The 25,681-nt window shown below is 52.9% G+C and overlaps 1 protein-coding gene across 5 annotated transcripts in view; it reads left to right on the top strand.

The window, feature by feature from the left end:
* The window catches only part of SYNE3 (spectrin repeat containing nuclear envelope family member 3), a 100,134-nt gene that overhangs the window by 51,684 nt on the left and 22,769 nt on the right, over positions 1-25,681 (top strand). For all 5 annotated transcript variants that reach the window (XM_070594169.1, XM_070594166.1, XM_070594167.1 and 2 more), the window contains exons 5-15: positions 3,430-3,591; positions 5,626-5,973; positions 9,793-9,929; positions 12,182-12,356; positions 16,784-16,966; positions 17,960-18,103; positions 18,970-19,104; positions 22,199-22,360; positions 22,501-22,673; positions 23,139-23,268; positions 24,740-24,901. In XM_070594169.1, coding sequence (XP_070450270.1) covers positions 3,430-3,591; positions 5,626-5,973; positions 9,793-9,929; positions 12,182-12,356; positions 16,784-16,966; positions 17,960-18,103; positions 18,970-19,104; positions 22,199-22,360; positions 22,501-22,673; positions 23,139-23,268; positions 24,740-24,901 — 1,911 coding nt within the window. The remainder of the gene's footprint in view (positions 1-3,429; positions 3,592-5,625; positions 5,974-9,792; positions 9,930-12,181; positions 12,357-16,783; positions 16,967-17,959; positions 18,104-18,969; positions 19,105-22,198; positions 22,361-22,500; positions 22,674-23,138; positions 23,269-24,739; positions 24,902-25,681) is intronic.

The following is a 25,681-nucleotide window of genomic DNA, read 5'->3' as shown; positions in this document are numbered from 1 at the left end:
GAGGCGTGTTCGGCTGGCATCTGGGACGTGAATCAAAGCTGTTCGTGCACCCCCTTGCAGAGGCATAAATCCACGCCGCCCTTGTTAATTGGTTGGGTTTTGACATTCCTGACAACCCTGCCCGGCCACAGATGGTTTAATTGTTTGGTCTAACGAGAGAGGGTTGAGCACTCTCCCATTTGTCACCCCTGTCATCCTCCCGACGCGGCCAGCCCGGCAGCCGCTGAATCGCGCTCTGTGATCTCATTATGCCTGGCACCGAGCTCGTCTGGACGCCTGCCCTGCTCGGCCGCAGTCCCCTCCGAGCGCCTGCTCAGCATCACGGAGACCTTCATTTACTCTGGATTTCCCCAAGTGCCAGCACCTCATCGCTCACACGCACACACGCACACACACACACAGATGACTTTCACTGGAGAGTTTGTTTTGCTATAACATTTATCACCATCAGCGTCAACCGGGGACCCAGCATTTATTCTCTGCTTATTATTCCTGACCCACTTTGTTTCATAAATGAGCCCTTCCTGTGGATGGAGGAAGGTCTGTGAGGGTTTTGATGGATGCAAATCCCTCGGGAAGGCGGAGCCAGCAAGGGAAACACGAAGGAGCCATTCGCCGTCCCTTGGTCCACTTTGGGAATTTAAGCAGCTGCATGTGTTTCCACCCACCATGTGCTGCTGTTGAAGCTCTGAGCCTCGCTCCCGTAGGCGAGAGGCTTCTCTGCTCATCTCTGACGGATTTGGTCCTGTGCCTTGCTTGCCCCATCTCTAAAATGGGGATATTTTCTTCTACTTGCAATGGTTGTAGCAGAGTTTTAAATGAATTAGTTAGTATTTCTTTCTTTCTTTCTTTTTTTTGAGGAAGATTAGCCCTGAACTAACATCTGCCACCAGTCCTCCTCTTTTTTGCTGAGGAAGATTGGCCCTGAGCTAACATCCGTGCCCATCTTCCTCTTCTTTGTATGTGGGACACTTGCCACAGCGTGGCTTGATAAGCAGTGCATAGGTCCCCACCCAGGATCTAAACTGGGGAACCCCAGGTCGCCAAAGTGGAGTGTGCAAACTTAACCGCTGCGCCACCAGGCCGACCCAGTTAGTATTCCTAGATTTGGTGAGGAGCCTTTCAAAGGGAGGGCAAGGCCAATGCAAATAACCAGGGAAGGTTTTCAAATCCGTGTGTTTCCACACTTCCCGGGCGAGAGCTTTTGCGTAGCTTCCGTGGTGGTCAGGGCCCTTTTGGACGTGGCCTGGCTCCCTGGCTGAGAGCTGAAGTCAGCAAACTACGGCCCCCGGGCCAGATCAGCCCACCTCCCGGCTTTGGATGACCTGTGAGCTAAGAATGCCTTATATGTTTTTATAAGAATGCTTAATACATTAAGGTAAATGAATCGTTTTACACCTTTTTAATGATCGAGGGGAAAATAAAAAGCAGACTATTTCACAACATGTGAAAATGGCATGAAATTCACATTTCAGCATCCATAATTCAAGTCTTATTGGAATCCGACCATTCCTTATGGGTTTGCCCCTCACTGCTTGTGTGCTATGACATGGTCGCACGTACGTGGTTGAGTAGCTGCAACAGGAACCATCCCTGGGCAGAGCCAAAACCATCCACTGTCTGACAGAAGCGTCGGCCACCCGCCGTCTAGAGCGGTGGTTTTGGAGTCCGACACCTGCCTTGTACGTCACGTCTGCAGGGCCCTGCGAGGTCCTGAGACCTCTCAGCTCCAGTTTGCGGTTTGCAAATGGGAGGGTTTTGAGATTGTTGTGAAGGTTAAATAAGATAATGCCTGTCAAGTTCCAGGCGCATCGTAGGTGCCTATTAAATGGGAAGCCCCTCTTTCCCTTTTCTTTCTTTTTTTTTTTAAAGATTTTATTTTTTCCTTTTTCTCCCCAAAGCCCCCCGGTACATAGTTGTGTATTCTTCGTTGTGGGTTCCTCTAGTTGTGGCATGTGGGACGCTGCCTCAGCGTGGTCTGACGAGCAGTGCCATGTCCGCGCCGAGGATTCGAACCGACGAAACACTGGGCCGCCTGCAGCGGAGCGCGCGAACTTAACCACTCGGCCACGGGGCCAGCCCCCCCTTTCCCTTTTCTTAACTCTCCTTGAAAACCTTCCCCTGGCCGACCCTCCATGTTTATTCTTACAGCCGTTCAGGAAGCTTCACAGCTGCCCGGAGCCGAACCTGGGAGACGAAACCAACAAGGGGCAGCTCTGCCGTAGGGAGCGCTTGGTCCCCGCGGTGGGTGACAGTGCAGTAGACATGCTGTGAGAGAGCCACAGTGCAGAGGGCAGGCCATTAATCCAGCCCGCGGCGGTGGGCAAACCTCAGAGAAGGAAGGTGCTGCCTGGAGGTTGGGTGTGACAATGAATGACGGCTCACAGTTCCTAAGCACTTACTAGCTGCCCGGGCTGTTTGCGTTGCTCGAGCTCTGGCTCATTTAATCCCACTGCACCCCAAGGTGGCAGAACTGTTGTTAATCACACAGAGGAGGGGACTGGGCATGGAGGGGTTAATTACGTGCCCCAGGCAGGCCAAGGTTCAAGTCACAGGCCATGGGCTCCCAAGCCCAGGGTCTCCACCACCGGGCCACAGCCGCATCATGGGGTCCTGCCCTTGACTGCCAGGCTGAGGAGGGGAGGAGCTGAAAGAGATGGTGCTGTGTTCTGTGTGTTTTGAAAAACAGAGTCTCTAGGCACATAGTAGGTCTTATAGCAGGGACACCGTTATTTCCTCAGATTCAGCCACCCTCAGGACAACATCCTGCCCCTGTGTGATTAGAACTTCAGTGGGATTGTCTGAAAGTGGAGACGATTCCAACCCACGCAGACATCGCTGCACTCGCGAGAAGAGGCAGCAGCTGGCTGGTTGCATTCCCCGCAGACACCGTTGTGATGGGGCGGAAACGCGCCCACCAGCCTCGCCTCCCCGGTTCGGATCTTGGTGCTTCCCTAGCCAGGGGACCTTGGCCGAGTCATTTCACTGCTGTGCCTCAGTTTTCTCATCTGTCATGCTGGGAGAATAATGGTGCCACCTGGTGGGCTGGTCAGGCGAGTTCAATGAGCTGAGCATGTGCGCAATCTCTCAGAGCAGTGCTGGCACCCTGGGGAACGCTCGGATGATCATAAATACGTAGCAATAGTTGTTACCACACTTCTGTCTTGAGTGCCGTTCTTAGGACATGGCAGGAAAGAAGGCCATGGATAGTGGACAGGCCCAGTGCTGACATGCTTTGGTCTCCAAAGCCAAGCATCCTTGGCTTATTACTAAGAAGGTAGAGAAGAGTGTCTGGGATCTCTTTGTCTCCAGCAAAAGAGCTGAGGGTTGGTTGCATTCCCACCCCCGCCACACCCAGGCAGACCCTGAAGGCCAGGGCAGCCCAGGCTGGGGAGCCTCGTTGTTACTGACTTTCCTCCCCTCCCACAGGACAGGGTGGACCTGCTGGAGCAGGTGGCCCGGGAGCATGAGCATTTCCAGGCAAGTGTGGATGAGTTCCAGCTGTGGCTGAAGGCCGTAGTGGAGAAGGTGGCCGGCTGCCTGGGGCAGAACTGCAAGCTGACCACCCAGCACCGTCTCTCTGCGTTGCAGGTAACCCCAGCCCGGTCTCCACCACGGGGTCCACTGAGGGAGCGCTCGCGTTTGGCGGGGTCTGTGTTGTACTTTATTTAACGGGGTAGTGCTGGGGCCGCAGGAGATACCAACATCCATGCACGCGGACCCCACGTGAGGAGAAGCATGGAATTGAGCGCCACATGTTTGCTTCCTGGAAATCTCTGGCCCAGCAGGGCATTTGGAAACCCAAGGCCACAGCAGCATGGTCAAGACCAGAGGGCCTCAAATAGGGGATATTTGGCCATGTCTGGGGACATTTTTGGTTGTCCCAACTCGGAGTGGGGATGCTACTGGTATCTAGTGGGTGGAGGCCGGAGATGCTGCTGACCACCCTGTGATGCCCAGGACAGCCCCCCAAAGAAGAATGAGCTGTCCTCAAAGGTCAGTCGTGCTGAGAGTAAGGAAGCCTGGGGCAGGCACCAGGCCTGTGGTCAGAGGAAGCTGGGTCCGCTCTGACCTTCCGAACTCGCCGTGACCCTGAACGAGCTTCTGACTCTCTGTAAAGTCTGTGGGTAGAACATCTTCAATAATTCAAGGACTATTTTATAATTTTTGCCACAGCTGTACAGAACCTGTACCATTTATTTAATATTTGTATTTAAATTGACTCACCTTTAAAAAAACCGGTGAATGATGACCAAAAAATATCTTATATGACTTGTATGAGAATGTTCACAGTGGGGCTGGCCTCGTGGCTGAGTGCGTAACTTCACGTGCTCCACTTCGATGGCCAGGGGTTCGCTGGTTTGGATCCTGGGGGTGGACCTACACACCGCTCATCAGGCCATGCTGAGGCAGCATCCCACGTAGAAGAGCCAGAATGACCTATGGCTAGGATATACAACTATGTATTGGGGCTTGGGGAGGAAAAAAAAAAGGAAAAATTGGCAACAGCTGTTAGCTCAGGGCCAATCTTCCTCACTAAAAAAAAAAGAAAGACTTGGGAGTCAATCCAGCTGGATCTGCAGGTTCTCATCTTGGCTCTGTGTGGATGGCCTCTGTCCTCTTTGGACCCAAGGCCGATCACCTGCACAAAGGGTGATTGGACTGCAGCTTTAAAAAAAAAAGAATGTTCACAGTGACCTTGTTCATAATAGTTCCAAACTGAATACGACTCTGATTTTTATCAACAGATCATTGGATGAACACATTGCAGAAGAGAATATACATAGGAAGGAATATTACTCGCAATAAAAAGGAATGAAGTACTGGTATACACGACAGCATGGAAGAATCTAGAAAACATGCTGAGTGAAGGAAGCCAGTTTCAAAAGAGACTACATTCTACGATTTCAAATATATGAAGTTCTAGAATCTTCTGGGGTGTTAGAAATGCCCTTTATTTTGATAACAGGGTGGACTACCTGGGCATGCATATTTCTCAAAACTCTTTGAATTGTAACACTTAAGATCTAGATATTTTACTCTGTATAAATAACACTTCTGCAAAAAAGTAAAAAAAATATGTTGAAGGCATTTTCACATAAAACAGATTTAAAGGTGTTTATATAAAACATTTTAAAAATTAAAAAGCTGATGGATGTTTATTTAAAAAGAAAATTTATGTCATTGTCATAAGTGGAAAACCAGTCCCCATTCATAGTTTACAGTAGATAATCACAAAAATAAATATAGCAAGACCAAATGGGTTCCTGAGGTTCTATTTGGCTCCATACTTTTGCCAGCTGAAGGCTCCTCTCTCTTTGTTAAAAAGGCAGGTTCACCAATGTCGTAGAGAGTTAAGACAGAGAAGCACCCAACAGGGGCTTTCTCCTTGACGTAATCAGACGGCTTGAAAAAGACAAGACGGAGAAAGGGAATTACTTTCTCACGTTGGGAGTCAGTGTCATTAAGGCAGAAGGTCCACCCCTCGGAAAGGCACCTCTGGCTCTCACCAGGAATCTGGGAATTAGTGGTTGGCACGACCTTCCCAGGGGTTCTGGAAAATGCAGCAAATGTTTTCTTTTTCCCCTCAAGCTTTTTTTTCCATCCGCCCCCTCTCCCCTTTAGGACATTGCCAAAGATTTTCCCAGGGGCGACGAGTCTTTGAAGAGGCTGGAGGAACAGGCCGTGGGGGTCATCCAGAATACCTCTCCTTTGGGTGCAGAGAAGATCACTGAGGAACTGGAGGAGATGCGGAAAGTTCTGGAGAAGCTGCGGCTCCTCTGGGAGGAGGAGGAGGGGCGGCTGCAGGGCCTGCTCAAGTCCAAGGGGGCCTGTGAGCAGCAGAGGAGGCAGCTGGAGGCCGAGCTGGGAGAGTTCAGGAAGGGCCTCCAGAGGCTGGCGGAGGAGGGCCTGGAGCCCCAGGCGAAGGCGGGGACTGAGGACGAGCTGGTGGCCCGCTGGAGACTCTACTCGGTAAGCACAGTTTGGCTGAGCCATGGGCCAGTGCAGGCGCCGTGTGTGCCTCAGGGTGTCACCCCTCGGAGCTCCTCCACATGGTGGGAGAATCACGCTAAGCCTTAAGCACACTCTGGTTTTCCTGGTAATTATAGTTGGTAATCTAAGTTGGGTATTTGTATCCATTTTCTGGATGAGGAAACTGAGGCTGGAGAGATTTTTTTTCCGACATCCCCAGGATGGCCTGATATGTCAGTGGGTAAATAAGACCAGAGGTGGATTGGCTCTGGGTTTGCCATTCCCTTGCCCAATGATGAGATGTGGGGTGGCCTTCCCCAACACAGAGCAGGGAGGGAAAGCCCTTAGTGTAAAGATGGTGAGGAACAAACACAGTGGGTGTTCTGGGGAGGCCAAGCAGACGATGCCCACCCTGGGGAGGAGAGGGTGGGTTCCAACCCAGACACGATGTCTGGTCAGACCTCCTCCCCCTCCCCCCACCGTGTGCACACTGCAGGAGGTTTGACTTGAGGACAGAGAGAGTGTTGGAATAAGGATTAACACCTTCCTCCCCCCACCATCCTTATTTATTAACTCAATGGGTTAGCTCATTGTCAGCTCCATTAGGGAAAATTTCTGAAAGATAAGCCGTCCCAGATCCCACCTCCACTCCGCACTGTGGTTCTGTTTTTTCTCTTCCTTCTAATGTTTGCCCGTATGCAAAAATATTTTTGTGTGGGTAGAAAAACCACATCATACTCTTTAGGGCTCACTCAGCCTCGTGGGGACCGGATTCCCCTGCAGTGACCAAGTTCATACAAAGGGGATCATCTCCCTTTAGGGCTGGCTGCCTCAGCAGAGGCTGGTGTGGTGCAGAGGTTAAGGCGGGGGCTTTCCAATCAGACTGCCCAGCTTCAAGTCCTGCTTTGCCTCCTTGCTGAGCGGATGGCTTGAGAATTACTCTAAGCTCAGTTACATGTGAGATGGGGAGCAGGATGCTAGGACCTGGCCCACACATTCCTCATGAACATGTGAGAACAGAATGTGCTCAGAATAGCGCCCGCCGAGGAGCCAGCACTCAGAGGATTGGCTTTGACCCTGTGTTCCGGATGAGGGATGAGGTCGAAGGTACAAACTTGGGAGGGTCAGGCCTGGAAAGCCCAGCCCCGGCTGTCTGTCTTGGCAGCCACTTGGCTGTGCCCAGCTCGGTTTCAGGATGCCTTCCCTGAGGCAGGAGGCTGACCACATCCTTACAGAGGCTCCCTGCCCCACCCGATTCCGGTGTCACTTCAATTATCATCGTCATGACTAACCAGAAATCAATGAAAGGGACTTTCAGAATTTATTACTCGAGACTTTCATTCTTAAACTAGCATTCACGTAGTTACGTTTGCACTTCTTATTATGTGTCCTCCAGCAAGAAGCAGACTTTCCTGACCTGCTCCAGCCCAGCCCTCTGGAGTGACTGCATGCCCAGGGACAAGGCCAGGCGTGTGGCTGTGAGGCAGCTGGCCTGGCTTGGGCTGGGGGCACCCTTGGCCCAGCAGAGCAGGGGAAGGTTGACTGCAGTCACCCTGGCTTGCACCAAAAAAGAAAGTTGGACTGTTTGCCCTCTTTTGAGAAACAGGCAGACTTAGGGAAGCAGGTTGTGTCAGGGCCTCAGCTGAAAGAACAATTTGTAAAGAAAGTCTCTGTGAGGCACGTGTTCACCTTCCGCATTGTCACGGTGAGGTCGTTATTTACCCGGTGGATGCTGTTCTGAGTGCTGCACAGCCCTACGCAAAGGGTGCTGTCACGAACCCTCTTTTAGACAGGGAAACTGAGGCACTGGGAGGCTTGAGGCCTTCCCAGTGGTTGTGCAGCCTACAGGTGGATGCAGGGTCTGGACTTGAACCCAGGCCGTCTGACTCAAGAGTGCGCGCTTCTGGCTGCTGGGCCAGCTCAGGTCCCCAGTTTCAGAAAATGAGCATAACAGAGGAGCAGACCAGCAGGAAGGACGTGGGTGCTCGTCCGGCTGTGATCACTGGCTGATCTCTCCACCTGCGGTCCCAAGACCCTCCCTCACAGAGAGCTGGGGGACAGGAGTGATTTGTGACCTCCCTGTGCTGACCAGGGCAGGACCATTTGTCCATTTCAGGGGGCCTTTTAGCACCTAAGGTTGAAATCAGAGCAGTTTTGTGACTAAACGCGCGAGATGGTCAGGAAACGGAGCTGCCTAGCAGGGCCCATCCTCCCAGGCATCCAAGGCCGCCTACAAACTAAAGATGACAGCGTCATGGGTGCAGATTCAGCATGGCAGGGCTGGCAGGGCCCCTCTTATTTCACAAGGAAGGAAACCGCGTCCAGAGAGGGCCGGAGCTTAGCCAGGCCAGGGCTGTGGGGCAGCGTCCTTCCTGCTCTGGCTCCCTGGTCACTCGCTGCGTCTCCAGCACCCAGGGCCTTTGGCATTTTTGCAACCTGCCTGGCCTCCAATTGGCTCTTGACCTCCCTGTGGTCTGGACAGGCCTTTCTCCCGAGGCGGCCCATGGTCCCGCTCCCCCTGCAGACCCCGGCTCTGCCCGGCTGCGTCTCCGCTTGCCTGCAGTCCGGCCAGCCCTCCTGGGGGCTGAAGTGCCAGCTTCTGCATGGATGGTTTGGAAACTGCCAGTTTACACAAGCCAATTGTGTTTTCATCGTCTATGGAAACTTGTATAGATTTCATTACATTGGCTTCATAATTGAACGTGGACAGGAATGTTTGTGAGGATACACAGGCCTGGCTGGGCAGGTTCTTCATCCTGCTGCCTGCACAGCGCCCCCTCTGGCCTCCAGCCGCTGCCTACATTCCCTCTATTTGAGCTTGCTCCCTCGGATTTAAAACTCTGCTCCCTGTTCACCTGTGGCTCACTAGGGACTGAGCCAGATGGGAGCTGCCCCTGGTCCCTGGGCATGGAGGATCTGGGTGGAACCCGAGGCTGCCCCCTGGGAGAGTGGAGGCGGGCCCCTGCTCTGTACTCAGCGCCTCGTCACCTTGTCAAGCTGTGGGGGAAAGGCCTGTTTTGCTAATGAGGGGACAGCCCAAGCTTGCACAGCTAGGAAGGGGTGCAGAGGCGGGTTTCCAGGCCAGCCTGGGCTACACCAAAGCCACGCACTGTCCACTTCCCCGTTCTGCCTCCTCCCACGCATGGGCCCTTCAAGAGTCAAGGTCAAGGTGAAACTCTGCACTTCCCAGGACAGCAGGGAAAGGCCTGGTTGGAGCGTCGGAACGCAGTGAGTGGAGCGGCTCAGGAGGCTCAGTGCAAACATCCTAGCCGCCTGATCATAACGATAACCAATTCTCAGAGCACCTTCAGACCTCCACGTCCTCTGGTGCTGACGAGGCAGGTTAAGAGCCAGCAGGTCCAGCTCCGACGTCAGGTCCACCTTTTGCCAGCTCTGCAACCATCAGAAAACTCTTAGCCGGCCTTTCCTTGTGTATAAAGTGGGGACACAGAGACCTACCTCCCGGGATCCTTGCAAGGCTGAACTGAATGGGACACCAGAGCACTCAGCACAGTGTCAGTGCTCCCCAGATGTTAGTTATCTGTATTCTTAGCTGCTGGTCCTCGTCAGGACGATGCCACGGGGTCAATGGTAAGAGAGAAAAAGTGCAGCTCTGCAGGAGTGAATGCCGTGTTCGATTTCAGAGAGCAGGAGGCGTAAGAGGGGGCGCTGATTTCACGGGGGCCCCAGTCTCTGCCTCTGGTCACAGTTTTCTTCCAGGCTGGCCCACCCCCACTGGCCATGCTCATCCCCCTGCACACACACCCCTGTCCTGTCACAGAACCTCACCTGCCCCCTCGGGGGTCATTTGTGCTGCAGGCGACACGGGCGGCGCTGGCCGCGGAGGAGCCCCGGGTGGACTGGCTGCAGGCGCAGCTGAAGGAGCTCATCGCCTTCCCGCAGGACCTGCAGCCGCTCTCGGACGGCGTCGTCGCAGCCATCCAGGAGTACCAGAGGTATCTGGACAGGCTGAGGGTGGGTGGACTCACCGTGCCTGAACCCCAGGCTCAAGGGGCCCCCTTACCCCACCCAATGCATCTCCCAGAGAGGGGCTTGCTGTCTCTTGCAGCCTGCTCTTTTTTTTTTTAACTTTTTATTGAGATTATGATAGTTTACAACCTTGTGAAATTTCAGTTGTACATTATTGTCAGTCGTGTTGTAGGTGCACCACTTCACCCTTTGTGCCCTCCCCCCACACCCGTCTCCCCTGCTAACCACCAATCAGTTCTCTTTGTCTATATGTTTAACTTCCACCTATGAGTGGAGTCATACAGAATTCGTCTTTCTGTGTCTGGCTTATTTCACTTAACATAATACCTTCAAGGTCCGTCCATGTTGTTGTGAATGGGACGATTTTATCCTTTTTTATGGCTGAGTAGTATTCCATTGTGTGTGTGTGTGTGTGTGTGTGTGTGTGTATATATATATATATATATATATATATATATATATATATATATATACCATGTCTTCTTAATTCAATCATCAGTTGATGGGCACTTAGGTTGCTTCCATGTCTTGGCTATTGTAAATAATGCTGCAATGAACACAGGGGTGCATGGGACTTTTGGAATTGCTGATTTCAATTTCTTTGGATAGATACCCAGTAGTGGGATGGCTGGGTCATAAGGTATTTCTATTTTTAATTTTTTGAGAAATCTCCATACTGTTTTCCATAGTGGCTGCACCAGTTTGCATTCCCACCAATAGTGTATGAGGGTTCCTTTTTCTCCACAACCTCTCCAACATTTGTCACTTTTTGTTTTGGATATTTTTGCCATTCTAACAGGTGTAAGGTGATATCTTAGTGTAGTTTTGATTTGCATTTCCCTGATGATTAGTGATGATGAGCATCTTTTCATGTGTCTATTGGCCATCCATATATCTTCTTTGGAGAAATGTCTGTTCATGTCCCCTGCCCATTTTTTGATCGGGTTGTTGTTGAGCTGTGTGAGTTCTTTATATATTATGGAGATTAACCCTTTGTCGGATATATAACTTATAAATATTTTTTCCCAACTATAGGTTGTTTTTTTGTTTCAATCCTGTTTTCCCTTGCCTTGAAGAAGCTCTTTAGTCTGATGAAGTCCCATTGCAGCCTGCTAACTCTTAAATAATTCTTGCACCTCCCAGCGACTGGCTGTCACAGGATGTCACTCTGCTCAGCGCTATCTCCTTTGACCGTGTTTTGCATTTTGCTGCCAGAAGGAGACCTGAACCTTGCTTTTTTCCATGCTAAGTGGCTCATTCACCCATTTCCATCAAGTCTCTTTATGCAGCTTAGCACAGGGCACAGGTCCACCATGTGATGGCCCAAGGGGAGAGCTTTTCTAGACAAACCCCATTCCCCTGCCTTCTGACGGTGATGGCATAAGCATCTGAGCCTGTCCCGGACCAGCTTCTACCTCCCCTTCAGCCCATGGGCTCAGGCGAGGCAGGATATCCGGTTTCCTAGCTCAGCAAAGACCGCGGATCAAATATCCACCCTGCGTGGAACTGAGCACAGTGTCAATTTGAAATCTGTAGCTATTTTTGCTGCGGGAGCCTCAGAGGTGTTCTCAACATAGCACAGCTATCCACGTATCTGTAGAACCTCCCACTCCTCTGCCTGATGGAGGGGTTCCTCCAGAATGAGCTCAGGGAGCTCCCCCCAGCTGTGTGTCTCTCACCCCACAGTGTGCTCAGGCCCCACATCTGCAGGACCAGAGCGGGGGCCTGGATCCCCCGTGGGATGCTAAGTGGCGGTAGGGGCCTGAATTTCCTGTGCACAGAGCAGACGGTGAGACAGGGTGGCGAGCATCTCCCGTTCCCTCCAGTTGCTCTTGCTGAGGTTTCATGTGCTGCTATTTATGATTTATGACTGGGTGCTGGATATTGCATTTGAAAAATTATTTGGGCCTGGGGTGATGGTCTCCTACTCAAAAGAGGATTTCGTTTGCTTCTGGTAGGTGCCTGGGGCAGGCTGCATCAGCCCAGGGTCTCTGTAATTCCTCTGCAAGGCTTGAGGTCGCTGGCCATGGAGCTGGCCTACAAGTCTGTCTGAGGACTGGCTTACTCCCAGTGCACTTTTTTCCAGGGGACATAGACCTTTGGGATCCCACATTCCCAGCAGTGCAAGCCTGGCTCCCTGGGGGTTCAGGCAGAGGCCCCATTCCAAACTGACCCCACTCTCTCCTCCCTTGGTTTCCTCCTTCCATGGCCCCTGCAGCATGAAGGGAAAGAGCACCAGGCTGCGGAATGCCACGGGGACGGAGCTGTGGCAGCGTTTCCAGCGGCCTCTGCAGGACCTGCAGCTGTGGAAAGCCCTGGCCCAAAGGCTCCTGGATGTTACCACCAGCCTGCCAGACCTGCCCTCCATTCATACCTTCCTGCCCCAGATTGAGGTAACCGGGGTCCTGCCAGGAGGGTGCTGCTGGGGGAGGCCACCAGCCAAGCCTGGCGTATCAGCCCCTCTCACAGGGAAAGGCGTGTTCCTGGGTCCTCCAGATGTGTAGGTAGAGTTCACGGCACCATCTAGCACAGGAGTCCTGTGTGCACAGCAAGTGTCAACACTTGTTATCAGTGACAAAGGTCATCCTCAGTTCTTGGGTCGAAGGTGAAGCCTGATGCCTGTGTGACCCCAGGACTCTGCACCAACCCTCGCACGCCCCTTCTCTTTGGGACCCCATTGCAGGCAGTCCTCTGGTGGAAGCACGAGCAGTTCTGAGATAGAGAAGCTGGTCAGGTCATTACCTTTACTGTGTATCAGTTAGGATGCATGTCACAAGTGACAGAGAACCTGACCAATGGTGGCTTAAGACACAGAGACCTTCAGGTCGTCCCAGGGCTGGCTTGACATCTCAACAGTGTCATCCAGGACTCAAGTTCTTTCCAGCTCTAAGCCATGCCCCCCTTCATGGCCCCAAGATGGCTGCCACCACTGCAAGCATGCGTCCTCAGTGAACAGCAAAGTCTTGTGTAGGAAGGAATGGCATGGGGACAAAAGGGCACTCTCCATCTGCCATTTCCAACAGAGAGGCAAGTTCTTCCCAGAGGCCTCAGCTGACTCCCCTTACATCTCATTGGCTAGACCAGGTCACATGACCATCCTCGGACCAATCACTAGCTGGAGATGATGGGATCTCTGTGAGTGCCTTATACCAATTATAGTCATAACCCTGGAACTGGGCACTTTGCCACCCACACAAAATCTTGGTTGCTTGTTGAGGAAGAAGGAGGAATGGCTGTCGGGTGAGCAGCCAACAGTGTCTGTCACAAATACCTGTCAACACAGTAGCTCCCATTTGCCTGTCAACAATGCCTTATGGTATCCTGGCGCTCTGAGGCCCGTGAAACGCTTTCGGGTCTAGAGATCTTGGACACAAAGAGTGGGAGGAGACACAGGAGAGTATCAGGTGTGAGCCCATTTTATATTAATTTTCCTTCTGCTTATAAAAGTCATGCCTACGTGGAGAAGGTAAAGATTTGTGAGGAAGAGAATAAAAAGCACCCACAGTCCCATGAGCCACGGGACCGCCGTTACCATGGGGCACTTTCTCCATCTCGTTTTCGGTCCAACTTGGTATTATGGGGAGAATCATTAACCAGACTTGGCCCCTACTCACCCCTGACTGAGCACACTACCCGGCCATGGACCAGGGCCTGCGTTTTGGAGTGTCTGCTCTCTTGATTGTCCACTTGGGGCTCACGTTAGAATGAGAGCTTGTTTGCTGTCATCATAGTCAAGCCGTAGAGCACGGCCTTTCTTTTTTTTTTTTTTTTTTAAGATTTTATTTTTTCCTTTTTCTCCCCAAAGCCCCCCAGTACATAGTTGTGTATTCTTCGTTGTGGGTTCTTCTAGTTGTGGCATGTGGGACACTGCCTCAGCGTGGTCTGATGAGCAGTGCCATGTCCACGCCCAGGATTCGAACTAACGAAACACTGGGCCGCCTGCAGCGGAGCGCGCGAACTTAACCACTCGGCCACGGGGCCAGCCCCACGGCCTTTCTTTTTTATTTATTTATTTTTTGAGGAAGATCAGCCCTGAGCATCTGCTGCCAATCCTCCTCTTTTTGCTGAGGAAGACTGGCCCTGAGCTAACATCCATGTCCATCTTCCTCTACTTTATATGTGGGACGCCTGCCACAGCATGGCTTGCCAAGCGGTGCCATGTCCGCACCCACGATCCGAACCAGTGAACCGTGGGGCGCCAAAGCGAAACATGCAAACTTAACTGCTGTGCCACTGGGCTGGCCCTGTGTCATAAACCTCAATTTTAGGTCAGACAATCCTGAATATACCCTTTATCCATCTAGCCATTTCCGTGAGATATGATCACCAATAGGCAGAAGCTTTAATTAATTTATTACAATTTTTCTGTACTTGGGGGTCATGTTATGTAGTCATAAATTCTGGTATTTTCATTTGACACAAATGAGCTTTTCCTCAGCTTCATTTACGATGGTTCAAAGCAGTCATCACTTTAAATGGCTGCATAATATTCCATTCAGGGGGATGCTGTTGTTTATTTAGCGTATCTGAAATTAGATATTTGGGTTTCCAGTTTTCATCGTCATAATTAACATATGCTGAATATCTACCTACATAGATCTTTGTCTCCATTTCTACCATTCTCCTCATTTTGCTGATGAGGGACCAGGGGGAAGTTGGGGTGCTTGTTCAAGGTCACTCTGCTCCAGAGAGGCAAAGCTGGGGCCAGTGCGGTGGGTCCTAGACTCTCGTCTACTGTCCTCAGCCCTGTTTTCATGTTGGCTCGGGAAGCAGCTTTGTGAGGCTGGCAGAACAACTTTATTATTGTCATTTGACTTCTGAGGAAGCCAAGTCTCAGAGAGGGGAAGCCGCTTGCTCAAGGTCACACAGCATTAAGTGGCAGGGCTGGCTTTGACCCAGACCTGTCTGACTTCACAGCAAGTGCTCCCCCTAACAGTTTGCAATTACATTTCCTCCTTATCCTTCCCACTCGGATAGAAAGCAAACTGGGACCCCCTTGAGGCAGGAAGGAGAGGTGCTGTCTTTCTAGAGTGGGACCGAGGACTCGGCGCAGAATTTCATGGAGCCGTGGGTTGGAACAAGTCGGGCCAGGCCTGTGGTTTGTTCCTATTTGTCTGCTGTTTGCTGGTGGGGAGCAGGGCTTGTTTCTCTCTCACGGCCTGCCCGGGTGGGATGGACTCTACGGGCCAGGGCTCAAGCTGCCAGCCTTCTTTCCTTGACTCAGCTCCAGCATCGAGCCCCAGAGTGACTATGGATCCACGAAGTTCCTCTGGAACGGAAGCCTCGAGCCCCCGAGCAGGGCATGGCTGAGGTCGTAGTTTCTTAGGGCGACGGTCACAGAGTATCCAAAGCTGGGGGGTGTAAAGCAACAGGAATTCCTCCTCTCACGGTTCTGGAGGCTGGAAGTCCAAAATCAAGGGCCAGGAGGGCCTTGCTCTCTCTGCTGGCTCTGGGGGGAATCTCCCTGGCCTCTTCCCGCGTCTGCTGTTGGCTGGCAGTCATGGGGGTTCCATGGCTTGTGGCTCCATCACTCCACTCTCTGCTCTGCCGTCACGTGGACATCTTCTCCCCATGTGTCTTCACATTGTCTTCCCTCTGTGCCTGTGTGTCTGGGTCCGAGTTTCCCCATTTAGTAAGGGCACCAGTCATTGGATTAGGGCCCACCCTCAAGACCTCATTCTGTCTCTGTCACCTCTGGAAAGACCCTGTCTCCAAATAAGGTCGGAGGTTAAGACTTCATTATATCTTTTCCTGGGGCACAATTCAACCACAACAGCGGGTTAGGTGATCACAGCTGAGAAGAGCTGTTTCGCTCTGCCTTCACTGCGTCATGCACCATGTTAAATGCTCTGTAGGCATTATCTCGTTTAGGCCTCAGGACAAGCCCATGAGCTGGGGCGTGACTACCCCTATATTGCAGAGGAGGAAACTGAGGCCCAGAATGCTGTGATGCACTGCCCAAGGCCTCCCAGCTAGTGTGTAGCCTCCCAAACTCATGATCGCGACTCCCCAGCCTGAATTCTTAACCTCCGTGATATCGTGTCTGGGCTTGGTGAATGGTGGGGGAAGGTGACCCCTACAGAGCGAGCCTTGACCTCTGTGCGGCTGATCGCAAAGCGCAGGCTCTCATCTGCACGTTACAGTCCAGCTGGGCCGACTGTGTTTATGCTGCCCTTCCTCCAGCACGCCCTCTGCCCTTCCAGGGCTGTTGTCAGTACTGCCTCCTCTGAGCAGCCTTCTCAGATTTCCCCATCGGGGAGTGTCCACCAGGAGGCGACAGCCTCCTCTGAGGAGCCTTCCTGATTTTCCACTGATCGTGTTCCATAGGCCCTTAGCCCCCTCCAGATGTCCCAAACACCACCTGGGGCTGTCAGTGATGGGCAATTGTTGAGTAGAGGATCAAACTGATTTGGTTTAGGTTCAGCTACAGTGTGGACCATCGATTCTGGGGGCAGCTGAGGGGCAGTGGGCGGTCGGAAGCTGCGGGGATCTGGGTGAGCAAGGCTGAGGATACGCCTTGGGCAGTGGCAGTGGGAATGGAGAGGAGGCGGATTTCCGAGACCTGTAGGAGGGAGAATTCTGGCCCAGGCTTTGATAGTGGGAGGGATGTCGGGCGCGAGAGGAATCAGGTTAACCCTGAAATTCAGGACCGCCCTCCCCCCGCCACCTTCCCGCCCGCCTGGCTCTCCTGCTTCCTCAGAGCCTGCACCGAGGTGCAGCCAGCTAAGCAGTTGCAGCAGAACAGTGTGCTCCTGGCGCTGTCCCTGAGCTTGGTCCTGCCCCATTGTGCTCTGGGTTAAAGGAGGCTTGTCTCCCACAGGCGGCCCTGGCCGAAAGCTCCCGCCTGAAGGAGCCGCTGACCATGCTGCAGCTGCGGAAGGACCTGCTGAGCAGCGTCTTTGGCCAGGAGAGAGCCACGGCCCTGCTGGAGCAGGTGGCGAGTTCCATGAGGGACAGAGACCTGCTGCTCAACAGCCTTCTGCAGAGGAAAAGCAAACTGCAGGTGAGCATCTCCGGCTGTCTGCTCGGCGCTCGAGCCCGGCACTGGCGCTGGGGGCCACTCTTCCCGGGAGGCGGGCGGCCCTGCGTTCTAACCTCAGCTCCAGCCCTTGCCGCTGTGTGGCCCTGGGCACGTCCCTTTGTCGCCCACAATCTCAGGCTCCTTGTCTATAAACTGGGTAAGATTATTGTGTGATCCGTCCAGTTGGTCTCCTAGTCACCTGTCTGCCCCTGGCCCCTGCCCCCGGATCCCCTGTCTACACTGCCATCAACCTGAACTGCTCTCTGCAGAGAGCCGGGGAGCGTCAGATGAGAAAACACAGAGAAAACGCTTGTAGGCTTTAAACCACAGAGAGCTGGGAGCTCTTACTACTAGGGACCCATTTCGAAATGACTCCACTAAACCAAAGACGTGACATGGCTCCTTGTGGACAGTTTATGCTTTGGCATAACAAGCATTTGCTGAGCGTCTAATGATGTAACGGCTGTGATCTCTGGGGCTCTGACGAGGGGCCCAGCACTGGCCGAGAGCTTTACATCCGTGATCTCATCTAGTCCAAGTAGCAAACTTTTAGCAAACATTTTAGGGTTTGCAGGCCCCATGGTCTCCGCTGCAGCCACTCAGCTCTGCCACGGTCGCATGAAAGCAGCGGTAAATGAACAGGCGTGGCTGTGTTCCAATAAAACTTTATTTACAAAAACAAGCCTCTGGTGGGATTTGGGGGGTGTGGTATGAGATGTAGTTTTCCAGCCCTTGTTCTAGAAGGCGGAGCAACTGTGATGCAGGGACGTTATGGTGACTCTAAGGAGGGATGTCCAACCCCATCAAGGGCTCTGGGAAGGCTTCCTGGAGGAGGCGACGCCAACTCCTGAGTGCGTATGAGTGGGCCAGGAGAAGGCTGGAGAAGGAGCAGCTGGTTGTGAGTGTCAGGTCGTACAACAGGGTGCCTGGGAGGAAATTTCTTAATGTGTGTGCTGCCTGTTGGTGTCTCTCCAGAGCTTGCTCGCTCAGCACAAAGATTTTGGGGCTGCTTTTGAGCCCCTGCAGAGGAAGCTCTCAGACCTACAAGTCAGAGTCCGAGCCGAGAATGGGCTCCAGCGGGACCTTCCTGGGAAGCAGGCCCAGCTTTCGAGGTTGCAGGTAAGGGGTCTGTGGGGCCCGAGTCACCTCCACTCAGGTGCTCAGCTGCCCTCCTGTGGCAGGAACCTGCAGGGCAGCGGCGGCCGAGCCAGGACTTCGACTGTACTTGAGATCTCACTTATCATCTCAGTAGAACCTCTGCTGATTTATCTGATGATTCCCCGGCCTCAGCAGGGCCTTTAGCCTTCAGCCCCTCCAAACTGCTGATTCAGAGCCTAACAGAATGACAAGCTGCCCTTTTGTTTACTTCAAGGTTCCAAAGTCTAACATTGATATTTGTTTTTAAAGTTACTTGACTAAGTGTCCCTAATGAGTCTAGGAGCCTTCCGTTAAATACACTGATTTAAGGCTTAAGAGAAATGCTTTAAAACACATGTAGACCGTAAATAGGCTGATCATTGATCATTGGTTGGCTGGACCAGGAGCTTGCTGGTTTTTAACATCATGTGATACAACAATTATCTTTTTAAAACCCGAGCACAGCTCATACATGAATAGAGAGTGTTGTTTGGAAAACATTAAAAATAGTGTATTGGGGGCTTTAAAACTAAACTTGGGATGTGATTCTTTATAACGAGAGGTGTTCATCAAGTAGGAGTCCGGACAACGGTTTGTCCCCAGAGATGCCCTCTGATCTCAGCAGTTTGCTTTCATGGTGTCTCAGAATATTTGCATCTCGTTTTTAAAATTCTCACCAGCCCTGGGAGGAGGCCCATTAGGTGGCCGTATGGTACAACTGCTGGTGTGGAGGAGCCCCTCCACCCCAGGACCCTCCCATCGCTCCCACTCAGAGCCCCCCGCCCTGATCAGCATCCATGATGAGAGGAAGCCTAGACACCCCCCCATCATTCCTTCTTCCACTGCAGGGGCTGCAGGAGGACGGGCTGGACCTGGGGGTGCAGGTGGAGGCCGTGAGGCCTCTCATCCAGGGGAACTCCAACCACCAGCACAAAATGGACCAGCTCTCTGCCGACTACCAGGCCCTGCAGAGGTTTCTGGAGGTAAGGGGCCACCGGAGGGCCTGTGCTGTGACAGAGACCTCTGGAGTCCAGCACTCCTGGGGACCTCTCCCTCTTCTCTCCCTTCATTCCTTCCACCTTTCTTTTTCTTTCTCCTTTCCTTCCTTCCCCTCCTCATTCATTCAGCAGATGGCTATTGAGTGCCTTCTGTATGCCCATCAGTGTTCTGAGCCCTAAGGATGGAGGCAGCATGAGAGGACAGCCAAGACCACTTTCTAGTGAGGAGATGGATGAGTCAGCAAGCCAGCACGTAATAGACAATTCCACATGTGCCAGGAGCCAGGGACACAACAGGCTGCTCCGTCCCATCAGCAGCCGGGCAGGCAGAGGGCCCTCGCTTTTGCTGACTTATCACCAGGTTGAAACGCGCGTCCCGGCGGCTGGCCGGGAGCCTCATCGGCAGTGCCCTCTGGTGGCCACCTGGATCTTTCTCATGTCCCACGAGATGGAGTCCCCTTTGAGCAGTGGGAATGAACTGAGGCTCCTTCAAAACTGGCCTGAGGACAAGTGGAAATGCAGCTTCCAGGCCCCACCCTGACACTGATTCGGATGGAGTCCTGAGTCTACTTGGCACATGTGCCCTGGGAATGCAAAGGGGCCCTCAGGCAGCCACCTGGCAAGCACACTCAGTCTGGGGCAGGGGTCTCCACCCTACTGGACGCTGCATGCCCTATTTCAATAACACTCCTATCCTCCTCTTTGCAGTTCATAGGTCATGTAAGTTACCCACACCATTTAAAAATCTAATACAACACCTTTTCTACAATAGAAAAGAGAAATAAGAGGAAAGTAATTATTGTCAGATAATGTCTTTGAATATGTGAGTGCTCCAAGATGGCCACACTGAAGACACGAGGAGGCAATCAGAACGTACCCCCTTAACGTGACAGCCATGGGTGCCAAGTCACGTGGCATAGCCGGCTTCACCTCTAGTGATGAAACTTTCTGAAGTGTGAACAGGCCTTGGTAAAGTTTCAGTCAAACCAAAGCGCAGTCTTCCATCGGTTTACAAAATAGATGCGTTCCTGGAAAAGTCAGCCTGTTTATTAAAACTCCAGAACCTCTTGTGTTCGTACATTAACTGCAGTAAGAGTCTAAACTCGGGTCCCAATAAAGAGGTCATGAGAAAACCTGTGGGACGTGGGGTGGTTCTGCATTGTGGACTGTCCTCCCCAGAGGGAGATGAGGGCACCCATCGCTCTCACTGTGTCTGCTGGCGTCACCCCCACCCCGTCATTATCACAGCCACCAAAACCCGCCGTGAGTTTCCAGAAAACCTGGCTCCACCTATAGAGACCCATCGGTCTGAGTGAGGCGTAAAGTCTAGATGAATTCATCTCGTTCCATTTAATAAATTAGCAGCTTGCGATCTCCAGGTTGAGGGAGGGGGCGTAGAGAAATATCCTGGCCCTGCTCCTCAGGAGCCCGTAGAAGCAGCGACTGTCGGCTTCAATGCCCACCTCAGACGATGAGCCAGACGGATCGTTACAATAATTAGAAGAAGTAACAACGGAGCATCATTGGGGGCTGCAAAATGGCGATATTCCAGTTCTATCTTACTTCTTTATTTATGGTTTAAATGCTTCTTTAAAGACGTATAGCTGCTATTTTATTTTGTACTCAAGGCTTTTTCAGTCTAATAAGTTCTAATAAGTCTCCCCGCCCCCAGCCCCGGTGATCTTCCTGTTCCCCTGGGGGGCACATACCCCACCAAGCAACCAGGGCCACTGAAGCCATTGGGTCTGATGTTGACGCCCAGGGGACAGGCGGGGACGGTGGTAGTGAGAGCACAGAGAGGTGGAGTTTTAGAGAATTTTCCAGGCCCTCGTCAAATGGTTGTGGGGGACAGATGCACCGCGCCGTCTCTGTGTCCCCAGCTCCTCAGGGGCCTGGCATCGCGTGGTGTCAGCCAGTGTCTGTGCAATGCAGGAAGGCAGGGCCTGTGGTGGCCCAGCAGAGAGTCATGAGGCCCTCAGCCGAGGATCACAGCAAGAGAGGGGGCGACAGGCCCTGGGGCCTGACTGGCCCGTGGTGGGCTGAGGGGAGGGGCTCGGAGGGTCCCAGGCTGGGCGACCAGGAGGACGGAGACTGGCTGCTCTGCTGGATACAGAGCCCCCCTTTCATGGAGACAGAGGAAAACAAGACCCCAGCCTCGGAGCTGAGCAATGACTGACCCAGGGGACGGGACAAGAAGCAAGACTGCTTTTAAAAACTTTGTATTAAAGTATATTCATACACATCAAAGTGGACGTGTAAGAGTACAGCTTGGTAAATTTTTGGTAACTGGCTACATCCATGTTACCAGCACCCAGAGCATGAAACAGAATGATACCAGCCCCTCAGGCCCCTGCAGTCACTGCCCACCACCCCCCATATCTGCGGGTGACCCTGACCTTCAGCTTAGAACAACACGGGTTGGGTTTGCCTGATTTTATGCATTATTTAAATGGAATCAGACAGAGCGTATTCCTTGTGTAGGTTTCCAGCTGTGCGCGTGACAGTTATAAATTCATCTAACGGTGCATTAGATTGCTGTGTGCATTGTTCATTCTTGCTGCTGTAAAATATTCCATTGTATGAACCCACCTCACCGTGTTCCTCCATCCTCCTGTCGGTGGTCACTGGGTAGTTTCCAGCTTGGGGCTATTACAGGCAACACCACACGCATGTCTTTTGTGAAGACATGTTTGCATCTGTTGGGTACCCACCCAGGGGTGAGAAGGTTGGGTTGTAGGCATGCTTGAGTCCAGTTTTCGTAGATACCGACCCATGGTTTTCTCAAGTGGTTGTGCCGGTTTACACCCACTCTGGTGGTGGACGAGAGCTCCGACTGCCCACAGCCTCCTCCAGACCTGGTACTTTGCATAAACGTAAAGCGGAGTTGATCGTTCCGGGGTAAATTCCTTGCACTGTGGAGCAGGAAGGACCAGCCTCTCATGTTCCTACTGCTTGGGATCTCTGGTTGGGGAGCCCCGGGCCCCAGGCAGATGTGGGGGTCCTGCGGGGTGGGATGGCCCAGGGTCTCAGCCTCGGCCAGCGCTCAGGGTGCCCTGACCCCCCTGGGGCTGTGCTGCAGGACCTTGTGGACGGGTGCCAGCAGAGCGTGCGGGAGCATTGCACCTTCAGCCACAAGCTGCTGGAGCTGCGGCAGTGGATAGCAGTGGTCACTCAGAAGCTGGAGTCACACCTGGGGGACACAGGCCTGTGGGATGCTCAGGCCCAAGAGGCCGAAGTCGAGGTAAGATGGCTTTCCTCACAAAAAAGCTGATTCCCTCCCCTGCACCCCCAAAAGCAGGCTTGCGAGGCCAAAGTGCCCCACTGCAGAGCAGAGACCCCCTGCCCAGGACCTCACTGTGCATGTGCGTGTGTGTCCTTCAGAGGCTGCTGGCTGAATTCCCAGAGAAGGAGGCCCAGCTGCCCCTGATCAAAGCGCACGGCTGGCTGGTGATGGAGAAGTCTTCTCTGGAAGGGGCCGCTGTGGTCCAGGAGGAGCTGGAGGAGCTGGAGGAGGCGTGGCGGGCCCTGAGGCTGCTGGAGGAGAGCCTGCTGAGGTGAGGGGTCTCCCGGCTCTGGGCCTGGTCTCGGACAATGCCCCCTTCCCATCCAGGGGAGAGCTCGGTGGTGCTCCTAGAAGAGAAGGCTGGGGTTCTGCCATGTGCCAGACATGACTCCAGGTGCCTCTGGGCATCTCCAGTCTGGCCCAATTGGCAATCCCAGCAGGGCAGGAAGAGCAGGCAGATGTCCCATCTTGGGCGTTGGCCTCCAGCCTATTCTGGCTTGGGCCTCGGCCGCATCAGTGAGTACATGCACCTCAATGATGGTAAGGTGAGTCTCAGCTGGGACACTGGAAATGCGTGTGCCTTGGGAACGTTCTGACAAATCTGAGGACAGGCACTGACTTGTGAAGACCAGAAGCTTCCTCCCACCCGACGATGCCCCACCTCTGTTACTTCTCCCATGACATGGTGAATCCTCATCTTATCACCGCATTGACTGGGCAAAGTTTGTCTTCTCAGCCTCATCAGAAACCGGCAGCTACAGAGGACGGAAGTGGATTTGGGGAAGAAAACGATTTTCACCAACAACATCCCGAAGCCTGGGTTTCTCATCACCCCCACGGATCCTATTGCCAGGTATCGCCGCCAGGTGAGTCTGTCTAGAGGGGCTTCTGGGGAGGGACCAGGTCCTGAGTCAACTGATGGGGGTCTCCAGGAAAGCCCCCTCCCTGGCCCGGGCCACCTGCTCGGCTCAGGACTTGGCCACATCCCCGTCTCGGTTGAGCCTGTCTGAGTCTGATGAGGCCCAAGGAACCCTCGTGCCGCTGGATAGAGGGACTCAGAGACCCCAGACCCAGGCCCCCCAGGGAAGGTCATGGGCATCCCTTGGGCACACATGCCCCCACCCTCAGAAACACCGGCAGCTGTCCCCGCCCGGAGGAGAGTGTCAGGCTTGGAAGCTTCCTGCGGGCCCCAGATTGGACGCTGAAATCACACAAGATTTGTGTGCCATAAGTTGTATTTTGTTAAAAGAACTTATCTAACTGCATGTTATGATCTGTCCCGTCTCCTGACTGCCTTTAAAACACAGAAACCACACTGAAAAAAATTCATTCCTTGTCCTTCGAGGAGAACAGATCAATTCGTTCATTCTCCCATTCATTCCTTTATTTTTCCATCCAAAAAGCACGGATTGAGGTTCCTATGTTCTGAGGACTGTGCGTGGAGCTGGGCACAGCTGTGAGTAAGACAGAAACACTTCTGAGCCTCCAAGAACGCAGAATCCAGCACAGAGCTTTCCAGATTGTGATGTGCCTTCGGATCGTATTAAAATGCGGATTCTGGGGTGGGGCCTGTGATCCTGCATTTCTGCAGGCTCCTGGGCCACGCCTATGCCTGAGAGCACATTTTGAGGATCAAGGAAGTGGGGACCACAGGCCGTTAAATAAGGGTTTGCAAAAAGCCGAGGGGCCGGGTGATATGGGAGCCTGCAGGAGAGTGATCGCAACCTAGCTGTGGGGTAGCGAAGCCCCTCCAGGAGAAACGGAATGCCCCGGGAATCCCCATGGCTGATTTGGGGTGAGGAGGGGAGCAGAGGGAGATGTTCCATGCAGACGAGACAATGTGTGCAGAGACCCGGAGCGCAAGGAACCAAGACGTGTCCGTGGACTGGGGCTCAGAGAAGGGGGACGGCGGCACAAGCCACAGGGTCCACAGAGCCAGACTCTAAGGCTCTCAGGCCACAGCGAGGAGTGTGAGAAGCCACTGAGGTGTGTAAGCGAGGGCTCAGCTGAATGGACTTAAATTTTAGACAGATCATTCTGGCCACAGAGCCTGGAAGGGGACAAGAGTGGCAGAAGGGTGACCACTATTATAGCCAACCTGGTAAGGGACAATGGTGGCTGCCACAAGGAGACCAGGGAGGTGACAGTGAGGAATGTCCTTGGCCCCTGAACATGGCCACATTGAGTGGGGATGCATTGTTCATCCCCCCAGGTCCCTCTCATCACCCTTTGGGCATCCTCATCCCCACTCCTCTGCCTCAGATGGAATCCCCGGGACGCGTGGCCAGCGGCTTGTTTTCACCTCTGATGCTCAGGTCATGCTGTGCTTTCCCGCAGGCAGGTCTGCTCCAGGAAGAAGGGGGCAGCCAGGAAGATTTCTCCCAGCTCCTGAGGAACTTTGAGCAGTGGTTGCAGCTGGAAAATTCCAAGCTGGTTAGAATCATTGCCATGAGAACTGCCACAGCCAAGGACTTGAGGACCAGAGAGACGAAGCTGCAGGTTTGTCCCCAAGGAAAGGCCCCTTGCCCATAGGGTTTGCGCTGTAGATGTGATTGCCACCAGGGGAGTTTTTCCAAAAAAAAAAAAGGAGCACATGCATAGCTCATGAGCTGTTCTTGCTTGTGTATAAATAATGGCTTTTAAAATTTTTTGGTTAAATATTGTAGAAGAACTGTGGAAGAGTCATTCATTCATTCATGAATTCAGCCTACTTGTGTATTCCCCAACTTGGAAAATATCACCATGAATCATGACTCCTTTATCAGTCAGCTGTTGCTGGGTAACAAAGCACCTCAACAATTTGTGGCTTCAAAGAGCAGCTCTTTCTTTAACTCCTGATTCTGAAGGTTGGCACGTTAGGCTGAGTTCGGCTGGGCAGTCCTCTGGTCTTGGCTGGGCTCCCTTATTTGCTGTCAGCTGTCGATCAGCTGGATGGTCTACTTCTGGGGGTTGGTGGGCTGTTGGAGACGAGCATGAGATGGACCACGCATCTCCTGTCCTCCTGTGGGACAGCCCAGGCTTCTCGTAGCAGAGGCAGGGTCTAAGAGAGCAAGAGGGAGCATGCAAGGTGTTTTGAAGCCTAGACTAGGAACTGGGACAATGTTACGTCCCCTGTGTTCCGTTGGACAAAGAAAGTCACAAGGCCAGCCTGGGTTCAAGGGGAGGGAAAATAGATTCCACCTCTTGATGGGAAGAACTCTGAAGTCATATTGCAAAGGAGGTGGATGTGACAGGGAGGAGGGGGGCCAAGGGGATCACAGCCATTTCTGCAATCCATCT

This window comes from Equus przewalskii, chromosome 25, assembly GCF_037783145.1.
Source record: "Equus przewalskii isolate Varuska chromosome 25, EquPr2, whole genome shotgun sequence".
Classification (NCBI taxonomy): domain Eukaryota; kingdom Metazoa; phylum Chordata; class Mammalia; order Perissodactyla; family Equidae; genus Equus; species Equus przewalskii.
This window is presented reverse-complemented; position numbering and strand designations above follow the sequence as displayed.